This window comes from Haliotis rubra, unplaced genomic scaffold (genome assembly GCF_003918875.1).
Source record: "Haliotis rubra isolate DU_JTF1 unplaced genomic scaffold, ASM391887v1 Scf5, whole genome shotgun sequence".
NCBI lineage: Eukaryota > Metazoa > Mollusca > Gastropoda > Lepetellida > Haliotidae > Haliotis > Haliotis rubra.
The window spans coordinates 3,901,858-3,919,600 of NW_025767190.1; the positions used below are offsets into that span (position 1 = coordinate 3,901,858).

Here is a 17,743-nt window from a genome sequence, read left to right on the forward strand (position 1 = left end):
TGTCCAGGGTGTACTGAACATTCTAAACCTTCTTCCATACACACTACTCTAAGCTTACAGAGGACCTAAATAATCATCTTCAGGCAATTATGTGTCCCTTTAACAAATAATGAATGATATGATTACTAACAAACATATATATCTGCATTGGTTTGAAACGTTAATTATGCTGTGTGTATACTATGTTTAACACAGTGGTTGATGTAATGAGCAACGACCCAATCTGCCAGGTATGTTGACACACCAAGTCACCAATCCTAAACCCCAGAGGAGAGGTGGGGTAGCCTAGCAGTTAAAGTGTTCTGTCGTCACCGATTCAGGTTCATTTCCTTGCATGGGTACAATATGTGAAGCCCATTAATGTTTCCCGCTGTGATATTGCTGGAATATTAGTAAAAGCAGCAGAAAACTAAACTCACTCACTCCTAAAGCCCTGATACATTACCTCACCTATTCTGATTAGGAAAGGCTACGGGGTACCAGTTCTAACCCTAAATTCCCTGTTGGGTACAAGTTGATTTGGTGCAGAATGCAGGTGTCAAACATATAATGAGCAATTGATAACCGTACATGAAGCTGAGAGACCATTCCCACACATCTCAATAAGCCAATGGTGCAGCATCACACGTGTGAGTGTTCGTCAAATTGATTTCCATGCTGGTCTCTTTTCTCTGTACAATAAAGGTTAATGACTGAAGATATTCTGTTCAACAAAATTCATTCACACACACAGCTTCATAACTAATTCTATTATCACCAGTAACCGTTTATTCACAAATACACAATTATTGCTGAAGGTTTTACTCACGAAGGTTCCTAAACTCATCTGTAATGTTTCAGTAATGGAGAACTAATTTAATAAGAATGAAATAAATTGAATTTTGGAGCAATATGTGTTAAATTCTTAAAACCCTTACAATCATGCTCTACTTCTCATCAATTATGTTATATGTTGTATATTCCATTTGAATGATTGCTTTCAAAATATGAAAGGCTTGAAGGCTCTAAATGATAAACCACTTTCAGAAATGTCATCAGAAGGTCTTTAAGCAATAAAATAGTAATTATCAGAACAGTCTGTCATCAAACATATTAAAACAAAGTACACGAAATGGAAAACTTAATCAGCATTTACAACTGTTGATTGAAATGGACGAAGATCCCATGTGCTCTTTACACCCCCGTCTCTAGTGTTGGCTTTTTCATAAAATAACTTCACAACTTGTGTTTGAAATATTGTTTGATACCAGGTCCAAAGGAAAGTCTGGAATCCCTCAGTTGAATTATATTCCGATAACGTTTCAGTGCAAGGAAGACTCAGGCCATGTGAACAAAAAATCAATACCTATTGAAGTGTAATTGACGAAAATCTGTCACTTTTGATTGTAGATCACTTAATGAGCTATGAATTTGTTTGGAGGACCTCTGTGTTCTTTTTGTCATAAAGGCATTGCTAATTTGCTTAAAAGGGTTTCTAGTGTATCGTGAGATATTCATGAGAGTTACAGAAAAACTGCCCTTGTTTCATTGATTTTTGTCGTGAGGAAGAAAAAGTATTAAAAGACTGCAGAAATACGACTTTTGTCGCAAGGAGATGCACTTTTAGTTGTTAATTGAAAATGAAATCTACATAAAGTTTTGGGCCATCATTTGTGTGAGGAAGAACTCGGTAGAAAAGTCATTGACATATCAAACAGCATCTATTCACAAAAAGCTAACTTTGTTAAAACAAGCAGGTCATGGGGGGTCAAGTGACCTCAGGTGCTGATTGGGAGTCAATTCGAGATCCATTACTCTCAATCTGGGCACCGCTTTCAGAATATATTTCAACTACGAGGTTATCTTGGGAACAAACATTATCTGGGACAGTGTATTTCAAGTACATGAGCTGAATATGATATTGAAAGTTAAAAGATGTGATTGATCGGTCTTGGGAATTCAGTCTTCTTTTTAGAAATTGGATTTTTGGCTTGAAATGGGGTGATTGCACTGAAGTGTGGCTGAAATTTGATTCACAGAGAAATGTATTTATTGACTTCCAATATAATGATGTTGTAGTTTAGGGTATAGACATGTCTTGATTTATATTGTGGTTGTGGAAGCATATGGAATGGACTGCTGGTGGTAGAACTAGTACAACATGGTAATTGTCATGATTCTTCTACTGTCCTTATACACTATACTGATCACTGGATTATCTGGTCCAGACTCGATTATTTACAGACCGCCTCCATATAGCTGGAATATTGCTGAGTGCAGCGTAAAACTAAACTCACTATACACTATATATTTCCGAACCATCCATCCCATTGTATTTTCTCCCCACTCCATCTTCCCCCCAACGCACACCCCACATATGTCCTGTATTGATACTCTTTTATGTTTATTGGATCAACATCTTCCATGTGTTTAAGATAATGGTAAATCGGGGTTATCTACCCCTACATCCTCCTCCACTCATGGCAACCCCTCCTCCTTCCTTCTCATTTCCCTCTCCCCCTTCGCTGACAAAACCTAAGCATATTGCCGCCAGCTTGAGCTCCTACACTTAACTTTGACCTTTGACTGAACTAACACCTGGGGCACTTTTTAAGCCAAACATAGTAATTGTCTACCAGACTGTTTTTAGCAAAAAATGAGCAATGAAAATAGCAGGGTGAGAAAATGGAATTGTAAGTGTTGCGTGTATTCTTGCAGGTGTCTTGTGCTGTGCTGAGACTGGGGACTGACGCTATGTTGCATCCCCTAATCCTGGCCATCGCCTTGGGGCCAACGCTGCAAGGCATTGTGGGTAAGTAGCTGCTCATTCATCAATTGGACGGCAAACTCAATTGGACTGATTCTGCTGATCGGAGTAAGTCTGGCGTTAGTAGGAAGGGCTGATCAGCCTCTCCAAACTCAATACATCCACGGTAGTTACTGTCTTGATTTCTGTTGGTTGAGTGCTGAACAATTTGGACAAGTTCACTGTTTATCAAAGTTTTCGGTTTCTTTTTATCGATCTTTTAACCTTTGTTTGTGCATTAACATTTACTTTTTGGCACTGGATCTCAGTTTTCATTAAATGTATACTTTTAATGGTGGGGACTCGAGGTTGGTTATGGTGTTCATAGTGACTAACTTTACCACGAACACTATGCACCACAGTGGCGGATCTGGAGGGGGGGTTCAGGGGGTTCGAAACAACAACCCAGCCCCCACCCCCCACTCTTTGAAAATGACTTAGATCACATTGAAGATTTTTTTTTGCGTTGGCGGAGCCAATGGGGAGTTCAGGGGGTTCGAACATCCTGAACCCCCTCCTTTCAAAATTCCTGGATCCGCCCATGCACCATGTTCATTATGACTAATCATTCTTCACTTGTAGTATAATAAGGGACCAATATTTTCTTGGACAAAATGCATGATGTCCCTCTTTCTTTATAGAGTAGAGTATCCTAGCGGTTACAGCATATGGTTGTCACCATTTTTGCATTCCAACATGATATAACTAAACTAGCCTATCCTCCATGTCTGCTATCATACTCTCACACATTATTTTTGGTTGCATGGTGATTTATGAAGTTTTTGGGAAAATAACAGTTGAAGTCTTTCTGTAAAATGCTTGATGTTCATGTACAAAGGATAATTGTTTAACACAACAAAGGGAATGTGCAGACATTTCAGACTTCAGTATGTTTAGTGCATAAACACGTTTTGAAAACCATGAATGTTTCAGAGTGTTTTGTTAACCCTTTGTATAATACAATTTGAATCTGTCAAAGAAATTGCTGTTTTATCTCATCAAAAGAAGTTTGTCATGAGAAATTAATGTCATCATTCTTGTAGATGAGTTAAGCAGATACAGGCTCTGTGATCTCATTTTGTTCTGTGATTGATAGTGGTGTGTATTATATCGTGTTTGTTATGAATCAGCTGATTTTGCATCTGTTAGGACCAAGATATCTGACATTTTACTTCTATATTAATACAGAAAGAGTTAATGACATTAAAATTTGATAAGAATCATTAAAAACACATAGGTTTTAAGAACACTATCATTTTCTTTTAGATAACACAAACAAGATTATTTCCTGTAGTGTAGATTATGCTATGAATGAGAAACCCTTCAAATATCATCTAATGACTTTTAGAGGGCTTGGTACAGTTCAATACTGATATGAACACTGAAGCATATCAGAAAACTCTGGAATAAATGTCACCTGTCAATAATGATTTGTAAACGATTTTTCATTGTGGTGAAATCAAATCTTCACAATTTAGGGTACACATTTCAAGGAAGCTAGAAGGTCTCTCTGAATTAATGATGCTCTTTGTTATACAACCATGATAATATTTTTTCCCTTTGTCTCAAGAAGATAATGGTAACAAACAAGTATGACATCAATCCTTCTCGTGCAATAAATATTCATTAGCCTGGTGTATGCATTGTCAAGTTAGCTTTGATAAATCGATGTCGAACTTGAAGAAGACAAATTGAATCTACTTGATTTTAATTCCTACCTCGAGTTATCCAGTTCCCATGTTGTCAGTGAATGTCAACAGTCATTTAAACTGGAGTTCTATTTTTATGTGTGATCAGAAAATATGATCAGATTAATAGATTTTACAGAGTCTTGTTTGTAGAGATCCTTTAGATTCAACTTGTTAATAATTTACATATAATGGCAGGTTTGAATCATGATCCCTCCGGGAAACGAGTGTTTATCATTTCTCTTCTTGTAACTGATTTCAAGTCCCTGGGGCTGGATCAAAATATACATTGTATTTCTATTGTCGATTTCAGTCATCGACAGTTTTGCCATTATTTTGTATATTTGATTATGTCTATTATCATGAGGCGTCTGCTTCATTAAGTTTGTCGATTTGTGGTTTCTTGGTTGGTTGATCAACAAGTCTATTTGTAGTTGATGGCTATTGATTAGAGCTTCAAGGAAGAAACTTGAAAACTTGCACGTTGAATGCGTAGGGTCATGTAAATAAACCACTTATTGGCAAATTTGTTTTAAACAGTTAAAAATTGTGTTGTCTCATTGTTTTTAGTGAAATGTTGAATCACATGGAAATTTGTTGCTTAAATCATGCAGATATTCAGCTAATGAGAATCATCAAATATTTTATCTAATCGTTCGTCACTGTGACACGTCTTTAAAGAATGCTGATAATACAGATTTGTGGTATCATAATCCATCTCAGGTTATTACTAATACTTCCCATCTTGTGTCTTGGTCATGATTAACCTGTTATGGAATTGCAGTGTTGGTAATACGGGGAACTAAGAAAAAACATTGTCCCAACCCCTTGAGGGCCTCCGTTGCCCACTCTCCAGCACACAGACTGGTTGACTCCTGACTTGCAGAGGGGAGCTGTTCCCAGCTCTTGTGTGGGCAGTATGCCAGGTTTACACAATCTGTATCAGCTTGGCTGGTTGCTTACAGATGTTTGTCAACAAACATGCCTGTTGACATCAATTGTTTATTGCTTTGGGTTAACCTCGTTATATTTCACAGCTCAGTGTCTTCATTCACTTTTTTCTGGAATGATTGTAACATAAGATGCAGATACTATTTTCAGTTTATGTTAATCTCTCATTCCTGGAACTGATCCTTATAATGGAATCCCGCTGCCTACATCTCCCTCTTGCCAGTGGCTGAAACATTGGAACCCCCACCCCACACCCCTCTCATTCACGTAATAACACCACCCAACAAACTGTGACCTGTGCTCCCATCCTGCTGTCCATGGCCATCACTCAGACCCCAACAATTATCTGCTTCCAAGTCAAGGCAATAACTGGTACTCTTTCATTATAAAAACAGTTAGATAAACACACTCTAACTGGTCACTCCACTGATTTTCTTGTGTTTTCTTTCTGTTCTTTTCTCAGACTGTACTAAACAATGCGATTTGTGACCTGACTTCCAAGAGAGCACCTGCCTCACAATCCCAGTAGTCAACCCCTACTCCCTCAGCCTTTACCATACACCTTCCCCCTCTGCCCCCAACACCTGCCTCACCTCTCCAGTATTAACCCCTACACCTCTCCATCCATTTCAACACCTGCCCCACCTCTCCAGTATTCAACCCCTACACCTCTCCCTCCATCTCAATAATGCCTCACCTTTCCAGTATTCATTCCCTACACCTCTCCCTCCATCTCAATAATGCCTCACCTTTCCAGTATTCATTCCCTACACCTCTCCCTCCATCTCAACTCCAGCAGCCCCCTTTTCACCACCCAAACTGTTTCGCATCACCCATCACTTGTTTTACTTTTCTTTTTACTGTAACAGTTCTGTTGCTGTAACATAATCAAGCAAGCACAGACCATCCCCCTATGACCTACCCCCATCATCAAACAACTCCAGACTGCATAACTACGTGGCCTACTGTAATATAATCATACAGGTTTTTTACCAAGATGACAGTGGAAGTCATTAGAGTATTTGATGTCTTCAGCTGCAGCCAACAATGGACAGTGCTGATAAGTCTCCTTAGTCCTTTGAATATCACATCATGTATAGTTAATTAACTCCAGCCAGGCCAGACTACTTCACTAATGATCGTACAAAAAAGTGGTGTCTTTTTTTTTTTTGGTAAAAGAAAAACTACTTGATACATATACTGAACAGCAAAAGAAACGCAAGTCTGGCTTTTTGTCAAGTTTGTGAATAGAAGACAACCAAAATCATGTCCAATCATTTATTCTATAGACAACACTGCCAATTTAACAGCTGAAAGTTGCTGTTGATATTGAATTGCAATAAGTTCAAATTGATCACAGTCCGTCAAATGGAGATACCCCTGAATGCGAAAAGTGACAGTCTGTTTAGTCGCGTGTATGGCCACCTTGAGCTTGCACACAGGCCGTGCCACGTGGCCTCATTGAGTTCACTAGAGTCTGGTTCCGCTCAAACACCAATCTCTATTCCAATTGTGCAAGTGTGAATGGCTGTCTACCTGCACCAATCCTCCGTCCAATTTCGTCCCAGAATGTTCAATGGGAGCCATATACGGGGAAAGAGACGGCCATGGAAAACGTTAATGTTGTTTTAAGCCAGATAATCCATCGACACCCCTCCGGTGGGAGGGCTGCAAACGTTGCTTGCGTTGTTGGTGTGTCAAAATTGGCCCCACATATGGCCTTCGGCAGTGGATTCCAGCAGCCCGAAGACGACGCCTAATCGTATCGCTGGACACTGCTCCCCTTGACCCATGAACTAAGGCTGCTGTTACTGTTGGTGCTTGAGATCGGTTCCTTAGATGAGTGACCCAGATGAACCGATCTTGCGCATGAGATGTCACTTGTTGCCGTCCGGTATGGGGAGCAAGTTGAGCAAGTCGTGTAATGGTGGTAAGATGACAGCCCAATTGTCTAGCTACAGCGGTTGCAGAGCTACCTCCGTGCAACTTTCGAATAGCCATTCCTCTCTGCTCAGTTGTTAGTTTAGGCATCGTTTGTGTGGTGTGTACATCTCCTAGTGTCAATACTGAACTGTTTTTTGACACAAACCTTTATAAAGGATACCTCAGAGTGAAATGCATGCTTTACATCCAGAACCGTCGATGCACATGCTAAAATTATGGTTTTGTTGCACTGTTGGTGTGTTTGTGAGAATGGTTTGTATGGACGACAAATTGCATGACATCATCTCATCTTGGATCATTACGTCACTTTACCATGAACGTTCCATAAACATGAACGCTTACCTTCATGAGATTTCATTTTTCGAAACTTGCGTTTCTTTTGCTGTTCAGTATATATCAGCCAATAGACCATATACAAGGTAAAGACGACAAACATGATCTTGTTTCAACTATAATCACAGTGTTCTTTTTTGGCATGTACACAGCAAGGTCTTATTAAGAACATCTATAGTAGGGTTTATTGGACAAAAACTTGTTGGGTTCCTTCTCCATAATGCTTGAAGCAGTGGAGTTAATTGAGTTGAATCGTTTCTCTTTGCTGCAGAACCGTATCAGCACATGTAAGGGAGGCATTTCCCCTGTTTGTGTTTCACGTCAGGAAATAATCCAACTTGATTAGTCTTTTGAAAAGTGATTTTATCCAGTAATTTGTGAAACTTCCACATATAATTAAAGTTCTGTTGCTGCAAGGTTTCAGAGTGGAATATAGATATTGTGTTCCTGTTCATTATTTATTCACTGGAATATTTGATATGGACATAATTGGGCTGGTTATATTTTATATATGTGGCTAGTTAATCTAAAGCCATGTTAAAAATAGAATGGAAAAAATGGCTTTTTAGAATGCGGATCCCCAACATAATATTTAGCAATTATTAGTAGTTGCAAGGAAAAGAAAGTCATTATGACAGGAGATTGAAGTTGTAGAGTTAGCAGGGGTAAAGACAGTATCATAATAACAGGAGGCTAGTTGAAAAGTAAGTAGTAGCAGTGGAAGTGTCAATTGACTATGGTAGTGATGGTAGAAGGTTGGTTGTATTGCAAGGTCCCGTGGTAGTGATGGTAGAAGGTTGATGGTAGAAGCAGCCGTAGTAGTGTCAATTGACTATAGTAGTGATGGTCAATTGACTATAGTAGTGATGGTAGAAGGATAGTTGTATTGTAAGGCCCAGTGGTAGTGATGGTAGAAAGTTAGTTGCATTGTAAGGCCCAGTGGTAGTGATGGTAGAAAGTTAGTTGTATTGTAATGCCCAGTGGTTGTGATGGTAGAAAGTTAGTTGTATTGTACGGCCAAGTGGTTGTGATGGTAGAAAGTTAGTTGTATTGTAAGGCCCAGTGGTAGTGATGGTAGAAAGATAGTTGTATTGTAAGGCCCAGTGGTAGTGATGGTGGAAAGATAGTTGTATTATGCCCGCCCAGTGGTAGTGATGGTGGAAAGATAGTTGATAGTTGTATGCGGCCCAGTGGTAGTGTTGGTAGAAAGATAGTTGTATTGTAAGACCCAGTGGTAGTGATGGTAGAAAGTTAGTTGTATTGTAAGGCCCAGTGGTAGTGATGGTAGAAAGTTAGTTGTATTGTAAGGCCCAGTGGTAGTGATGGTAGAAAGATAGTTGTATTGTACGGCCCAGTGGTAGTGATGGTAGAAAGATAGTTGTATTGTAAGACCCAGTGGTAGTGATGGTAGAAAGATAGTTGTATTGTAAGACCCAGTGGTAGTGATGGTAGAAGGATAGTTGTATTGTAATGCCCAGTGGTTGTGATGGTAGAAGGATAGTTGTATTGTAATGCCCAGTGGTAGTGTTGGTAGAAAGATAGTTGTATTGTAAGACCCAGTGGTTGTGATAGTTTGGATCCTTAGAAGATATTGTAACAATTGTTCAAGAGAGAAAACACCTGAATTCAGTGCAGGAGCTAAACATTGAAGCATGGCCTAGGTGAAATAGAGGCGGTTGCTTTCTGAGGTTTGATCACAATAAAGGCACATGTGTCATTTGTTGGTGCCTTACCCATGAGTAATATGTTCTGCAGGATGCACAGAATACTGTTTGGTTAACTACTAAACCCTCATGAATGTGAGGGCGGTCAGGTAGCCTAATGGTTAAAGCGTTGGCTCGTCACGCCGAAGACCTGGGTTCGAATCCCCACATGGGCACAATGTGTGAAGCCCATTTCTGGTGTCCCCCGCCGTGATGTTGCTGGAATATTGCTCAAAGCGGCGTAAAACCAAACTCAGTCAGTCAGTCATGAATGTGAATATTCTACTAAACTTCCTGCAATCACCTTTCAGCTGCATTTGAACAGTTGCATATGACAGTAACTTACCTTAGTGTCATTTTCTTTCATATTGCATATGAACCTACAAATACATTTACACAAGGTATTGCAGTTCATCTGTATTGATTGAATTGTTATGAGTAAAATTGACTTCAATATTTCTTTGTGTGCTGGAGGTGTAAATGTAAAAGTGGTGTGCTCACTTTGCACAATCCCAGTAGCATTTAGCACTAACAATTTGAAATCTGTCACATGACACAAATCCTGCTCACTCAGTTTTAAACCGATCAGGAAAGAACAGGTTATTATTGGGCTTCATCATTTTTGTAGGTCCATGGAAACATAAACGCAGACATAATAGCTTCCTTATATAAATAAATGCTGTGGAATAAAGGGAGGAAAGATGAGGATTACTAGATGAGAAGAACATAACATCCCTATAACTGGATCTGAATCTTATCATCATATAACCTTTGGAATCAACTTTCTCACAATAACTGAACATTCTTTGAAAAGAAATACATTGTCAATGACAACCTATTCATTCTTCCTTTTTTGTAAAGATATTAACTTTAAAGATAATTGTTTGTTAATTTGGCTTTGACAAAACCTTAAACTTAAGTTTCAAAGGATAAATCATTTGCACAGAGCCATCTGAGGTGTGGGTGAGGAGCGCATATTTCGAGTTGTGAAATGTAGTCATCTTGTAATGTAATAGACATCGCCACCACGTGCCGCCATGGATGACTGCCTACTGCTGTAGGTGTTACATGCTCTGAAATCAATGAGGTGCATCTTGTAGCTGGATGGGCTGTTACTGTTTAAATATTTGATGAAGCGTCCAACTTCACTGACAGGCATATGTTAGGTACAATAGCTATTAAAGTTGGATGTGGGATTGCAGGCTGAAATCAACGACATGTGGTGTATGTCATCAAATAGTTTGTTTTTTAGATCCATGAATGTTTAATGAGGTTATAGATGAGTATCTAATGTGTTATAATAATAGTGTACCATATTTCCCAGGTACTGTATACTTACTTTTACATCAATTTATTTAACACTTTTCCTTCATGAATTGAACCTTAGTCATCTGTTGGGAATATTTTCTGTGGGTATTCTTCTCTGGGTGGTGTTTTTGAGGAAGCTTCTTTGAGCCATCTCCTTTCCTGTTGTTTCCTCATCATATTTCATACTTTCTTCATCTTCACACAAGGTCGTGTTTGTCATTAGGAATTTGTCACTTTCTGAAAGACTTTTATTTAGTCCTGTACGATGCTGTACCATATACTTGACAAATGTAATTAGGATTGACTGTTCATTGGTTTCTTGGTGTATATTGCAAGGAGTGACTAAAAAAAATGCATAACTGAACTATCATAAAATGATATTGACACTTATGATAATCCAGGTGTTCAACACAGAGATGTTTGAGGGTTTTTCATCTGTCACCTTTACTATTCTTGTCTATTCCCACTTGCATATATATTATTAAGCAGAGGCTTTAAAAACTGAAAAGTATATAGTTTGTGCAACAAAAAGTTGATATGCCACCTGACTGTTGCAGGTGACTTTCATGATAGACTGGTCTGTTTCACAGACAACTGAGGCTCTTGAAATACTTATAACTGGTGTTGTCTAAGTTGAATGGAAATGCAAAAACACCACGATGATGTTGTGGTTGATGATGATGATGATGACAATGATGGTTATAATGCTAGTTGTAAAAGTGGTGTGTCATGGTGCAGATAGTGTCGTAGATAGAGATGGTATGGTGGCGAAGAATGTAGTGATGGTGATAGAGGTTGTACAGATTGTGATGATAAGGGTTGTAGAGGTAGTGATGCTGGTGATGGTTGTGATGATAGGGGTTGTACAGGTAGTGATGCTGGTGATGGTGATGATTATAGAGGTTGTAGAGGTGTTGGTGATTGTTGTGATGATAGGGGTTGTATAGGTAGTGATGGTTGTGATGATAGGGGTTGTATAGATGGTGATGGTTGTGATGATAGGGGTTGTACAGGTAGTGATGCTGGTGATGGTGATGATGGTAGAGGTGGTGGTGATGGTTGTGATGATAGGGTTTGTTTTGGTAGTGATGGTTGTGATGATAGGGGTTGTACAGGTAGTGATGCTGGTGATGATGACATAGGTTGTATAGATGGTGATGGTTGTGATGATAGGGGTTGTACAGGTAGTGATGCTGGTGATGGTGATGATGATAGAGGTTGTAGAGGTAGTGGTGATGGCTGTGATGATAGGGGGTTGTATAGGTAGTGATGCTGGTGATGATAGGGGTTGTACAGGTAGTGATGCTGGTGATGATAGGGGTTGTACAGGTAGTGATGGTTGTGATGATAGAGGTTGTACAGGTAGTGATGCCGGTGATGATAGGGGTTGTAAAGATGGTGATGGTTGTGATGATAGGGGTTGTATAGATGGTGATGGTTGTGATGATAGGGTTGTACAGGTAGTGATGGTTGTGAGATATGATGCTGGTGATGCTGATGATGGTATGAGGTTGTATGATGGTGATGGTTGTGATGATAGGGTTGTACATGGTAGTGTATGATGGTGATGTGATGATAGGTGGTGCTGGTAGAGGTGAGGTAGTGGTGATGGCTGTGATGATAGGGGAGGTAGTGATGATGAGGTTGTATAGATGGTGATGGTTGTGATGATAGGGGTTGTACAGGTAGTGATGCTGGTGATGGTGATGATAGATAGTGGGTTGTATAGGTAGTGATGCTGGTGATGATAGGGGTTGTACAGGTAGTGATGGCTGTGATGATAGAGGTTGTACAGATAGATGCTGGTGGTGATGATAGAGGTGTAAAGTGGTGATGGCTGTGATGATAGGGGGTTGTACAGGTAGTGATGCTGGTGATGATAGGGGTTGTACAGGTAGTGATGCTGGTGATGGTGATGATGATAGAGGTTGTATAGGTAGTGATGCTGGTGATGATAGGGGTTGTACAGGTAGTGATGCTGGTGATGGTGATGGTGATGATAATAGTGGTTGTATAGTTGGTGATGGTTGTGATGATAGAAGTTGGTGATGGTACAGGTATTGATGCTGGTAGTGATGATGATGATGATTGTAATGATAGAGGTTTTACTGGCGATGTTGGTCATGTTACCAGTCGTGAAGATTATTGGAATTAGCACAATGATGGAGGTGGTGGTTGTAATGATGGTAAAGATGAAGAGAGAGAGGATGACAGAGACTTTGAAGGTGGAAGTTAGGTTTCAGTTGTTGCTTTAGCTTGTTATGCTAGAAGTTCACTATAGCAAGAATCTGATAGATGTTGAAGATGAAATGTCCATTCTAAGCAGAATGTAAAAAAACACATTTCCATAATCATAAGACAATACCTCGTGTACAACAATTCTAACTGGATCATGGGCATGTGTTAATGAGTAAGTATCAATAGGGATGATACCATGTGTTCATGACAAGATGATGTATGCCCACAGGTGGCACCTGTCACAAAAACATGCAAAGGAAAGTCAATTATCCACCTAAGGAACACAGTAACATATGGTACAAGTCACAAGAAGGAACATCATGGACATCTTTTTTGTCACAGATGTGTCTGCATGGTCTGTTGGGAAAGACATGATATTATGATGGGTACTTTTAAGTTGTAACAAGACGTTTCTGTGAATTAATATTGATGATACTACTGGCCATAATGGAGGCATTAGAGAGAGGTAATCAATACAGTCAGAAAGTAGATAGTGGTGGAAAAAGCATTAGGTGTGAACAAATGATGATTTATGTATGTTACAATCAATTCTAAAATTCAGGTCATGGGAAGTAACTACACTTGTTTGTTCTCTGAATTAATTATAACCTTTTTGTCTGGAAAGTAGCTGAATAAGCACTTAACTTTTTCTTGTTTATCAAAATGAAGACATTTTATATCTTCCAACAAGGATTGATTGGTTGAATAAGCTGATGCACATCATGACATGGCTACAATGCTGCTCACACAGTGGATTTTGAAAGACACCAACCCAGCGATGCAAAATGATCAGCTTGTGAGCTGGCTACATAACAGAGTATTTCTTTGCCTGTGATACGGTTCCTTTGTAACAGTTTCCCCGGAACCTGCATAGCTGGAAATGTTAGTTTATACGTTACTGGTATACCCCAAACATGATCCAGCATAATGCTAATATCATGGCATCAGAGAGCTTAGTGGATGTGTTTTTCTAGCCACAGTGCTGAATATTCCAGGTGTTTGGGCTGTCTGCATATAATCAGATCTTGAGCAGGACAGCACTTAATTCCATAACACATTCTCAGATGGTTGTAACCCCTTACATTAACATAAACTTTTGGTATGAATGTGGAAAACTATTCTAAATTAGATGTCTGATGCAGTTCCATATTTTGAATTGTGCCATATGATCCCATGTCTTTTTCTCCAGGCAGATAACTGACTTGCCTTTGCATCATGCTGTGTTTGTGACAGGTATTCACCTTTTTGTGAATACTTTGTAGCATAAGAATTTGACACTGATTCATAAACACATGCTCATGATATATTTAGAATCATACAAGCAGCTCTGCTGATGTCTTAAGAATGGGGAAAGGATATTTTCACTTTTATTTTTCATTACCTGTTTTACATATGCCCTAAATATTGTTACTTTTGTCAACGAGTGTTGATATATTTGATATCAGAAGACATGAGGGTGAGATTCTATTTATCTTAAAAAATCACTCTTCATTAGTTTTCAATGAAAAATGTACATCTCTGAACACGGTTCTGCCATATTAGACTTGCAGTGCAGCGATGTCATAACATTGTGACGTCATCAAGTTCATGATGTCATAGCATTGTCAGGGCATTGTACAAAATCTACTGTCAAAATGATATCTCCCAGGAGATATCGTCTGATCTCACACAAGCAATATCTCCTATGGAACACAGTTTTGGATGATAAAATGTGTTTTCATTCATTTTTAATGCTTATAATGTTTATGAAAACCTCAGTGAAGTCTTCATGCTTCTTCCTCCTCCCCCTTGCTATCCATAAGCATTTTACCGATAGTGTTTACAAAAGTATTCTTTGTTGAATAATAGATACTAAATATTATCAAAACATATTGAAACTTGTCATAGCAGTAATAGATGAAGATCATCAATCTAAATGAAACCACTAAAACATAAATTAAACAAGTATTAATATGTTTGAATAAATAAAAAATCATTTAACACTTTGCTTGCATGTTTATATGACAGAGGTTGAATAAGGACATTACAGATACTCCTATCAGTTGGTGAAATCAACACCATACTCACATTACTCCAAGTCTCAAACATTAGTGATGTTAATTATTCTGATTACACAAAAAGCAGGAAATGGTAATGTTCTTTTGTAAGACCACAATGCAGGGGTGAGGCCCATTAATGACTTAAATGTACCTTGTTTGGTGCGCTGTGTGTTTGAGTGTGAACCCCATGGGAAGTATAATCCATCATGTACAGTGTAGTCACTCATGAGTGACTGGTATGCAGTGCTGTTACATGATTGACTAATTCAGATTTGCATTAACCATTTGGGTCATAACAATTAGGGTTTTGTTGGGTGATTATTCTCAGAATTAGTCAACTAAGTTTTTCAGGAAATGTTTTTTTTATTTCATTGAAGTTACAATGAAACTATTATTGATGCATTGTCAACTATTGATACCTGACATTCACAAACATGTTTTCTTTGGTTGTTGGCTTAAAAGGGGTTAATTTACTTTAGTGTTGTTATTATGCAGGTAAGCACATTATAAATGGTGGACGTTATTGTACTGAATGGGGGTAGAATTTCAGATATGTGAAACGTAAAGTGTTGTTGGTATTGTGTTGATTGTGCTTGTGGTTGAGGTTTCATGTGACTTTTAGAGCAGTGGAAAATACTGATCATATAGGAAGCTGACAGGAATCGACACATGTTGCAATGTTTCTTTATTACCTGTTTTTTTGTGAATACTTCGTGATTCAGTTTCTTGTTCCATTTCCATTTCAGAGTGAAGTGTTTGAAAGCAGGCTGTTTTAATTACATGTCGTGTTGCATACGATTGCCTCAAAGGAAAGCCTGAGCTGAATGCAGTCTGATATTGCTGTGAGGCTTGTTGTAGTGTTCAAATGTGAATTGCATGTTTTCTTCAATCTGTTGTTGCATTTCCATGTTAGGACTTGTCAGTTTCACTCTGTGTCAAATGCATTCGGTTTGAGTCACTGGGTATTGAGTATTTCAGCTGTGTTTGGTTTGGAAATGTTGTAATTGTTCTGGTGCTGTCAATCAGACACATCAGTGGAATTGTGCCATAGTTTGTTGATAATATTTGACAGAAGTAGTATGCTTTGCAGGATCATATTTGTGTACACTATTCATAAGGTGACAAAACCTTCCATATTTTATTTACTCAGTAATGACATTGACTAAGCAAAGACTGTTCTGTATCTCATACCAGGATTGATTAGTTGTGCTATTATTTGGATTCATGAGGGCAGCTCACTTTGATCATCATTTGGATATATGGAACTGAGTTTGATTATTTTCAACTGTTAAAACATTGAGAAAGGTATGATACTTTATGGATGACAACTTCTTATTATATTATGATGCGACATTTCGGTATAGGTTACACTCTTCTAAATAATTGTCATTTGGATATTTGAAACTGGTTTGGGTTTTTTACAACTCTGAAAACACTGTGACAGTGGTGAAATGTATTGAAAAAATAGGTTAAAATGAATTTATCAGCTCTCATAGAAACATGTGTAGTTTTACCCATGTTTATTTCACTGAACAATGCAAACCCAGCACATGACATAGACTGCACCAAACCTGGAGCAAAACCATGTAAGTATTGTAGCACGATTCCATATACCTATGACTAGAATAACGGAGGAATGACCTCAGTACTATCAAATATGATTGAACATTAACGTGTTGGCTGCACTGGTTACAGATACATGTCACGCAATCTCCAAGGTTTGTGTATGAATATGTGATTACCTGAATACAGATGAATGGCTTGTAGCACAAACAAGTGTTTTCTATATACAGGTAGTTATCTTACCTTCATGTAAAATACTTTAATTTCATTGGTCAATGACGCTTTAACAAGTTTCCGTGTCACCCCTCTCAGGAGGGTGACAACTGGAAAAATATTACCCACGGTAACTGCCAAACTCTCCTCCGAGAAGCTGTATTGCTAACAATCGTATGACATCCAAATGTGAGGCATGCTGTGCAACGTTCAATTAGCTGTTTTTCAGTTCACTGTGTACACATTTATTTTACCGACTTTCACTGCTTTATTTAAACTATTATATACATTGAATCGTTTGCACACTCAACTTAAACGTAATTAACCATTTTTATGGTTGTCAGAATATTTTTCACAGATTTTAAAAATCCAGTTGAGAGGCAGTCGCCATTTTGTTTTCACATGTCATATAGTCGGTAGCAAATTTCAAATTGAAATAAAATAAGTTAAATATGTTGTAAACTTCTCCCTCTGGCCGCCTCCTTGGTGTAGTGGTTAGAGCGTCCGCCCGGAGACCGGAAGGTCGCGAGTTCGATCCCCGACCGCGTCATACCAAACGACGTTAAAATGTGGTACTTGTTGGTCCCTGCCTGGCGCTCGGCATTAATAGGTATAACAAGGACTCATCGGCTCGGAGTCAGTATAATGTATCTGAGTGGGGTATTCATGCTTCACTGCGGCATGGTATCTCAGTGGGCTAGCACAATAAAACCAGCTTAAGTCTGGGCTAGTACAAGCAGCTGCACATACCCATACACAAGCATGCACGACGTCGTCATATGAGCGAAATATTCTCAAGCACGAAGTTAAACCCAATTTTACCTCACCTCACCTCTCCCTCAGGTAATATGGTCTGATGTACACCTTTTCGTGGCAGTGTCATCCTTCGCCCTACCATCTCGGGTGACACTGCTACAAAGAGGCATACGGTACATCAGACCCTCGAGAAAGGCATACAACTTATAATATATATATATA

The 17,743-nt window shown here is 38.8% G+C and overlaps 1 protein-coding gene across 3 annotated transcripts in view; it reads left to right on the forward strand.

Annotated features, from left to right (window-relative positions):
• The window catches only part of LOC124291702 (pro-neuregulin-2, membrane-bound isoform-like), a 244,422-nt gene that overhangs the window by 213,281 nt on the left and 13,398 nt on the right, over nt 1–17,743 (forward strand). For 2 of the 3 annotated variants that reach the window (XR_006902265.1, XM_046728761.1), the window contains one exon: nt 2,698–2,791. Coding sequence is in view for 2 of the 3 variants with exons in the window: in XM_046728761.1 (XP_046584717.1) it covers nt 2,734–2,791 (58 nt within the window). In the remaining variant the exon portion in view is untranslated. Of the gene's footprint in view, nt 1–2,697; nt 2,792–15,575; nt 16,576–17,743 lie in introns of those variants that run through there. The other variant, XM_046728759.1, reaches the window with a different exon arrangement.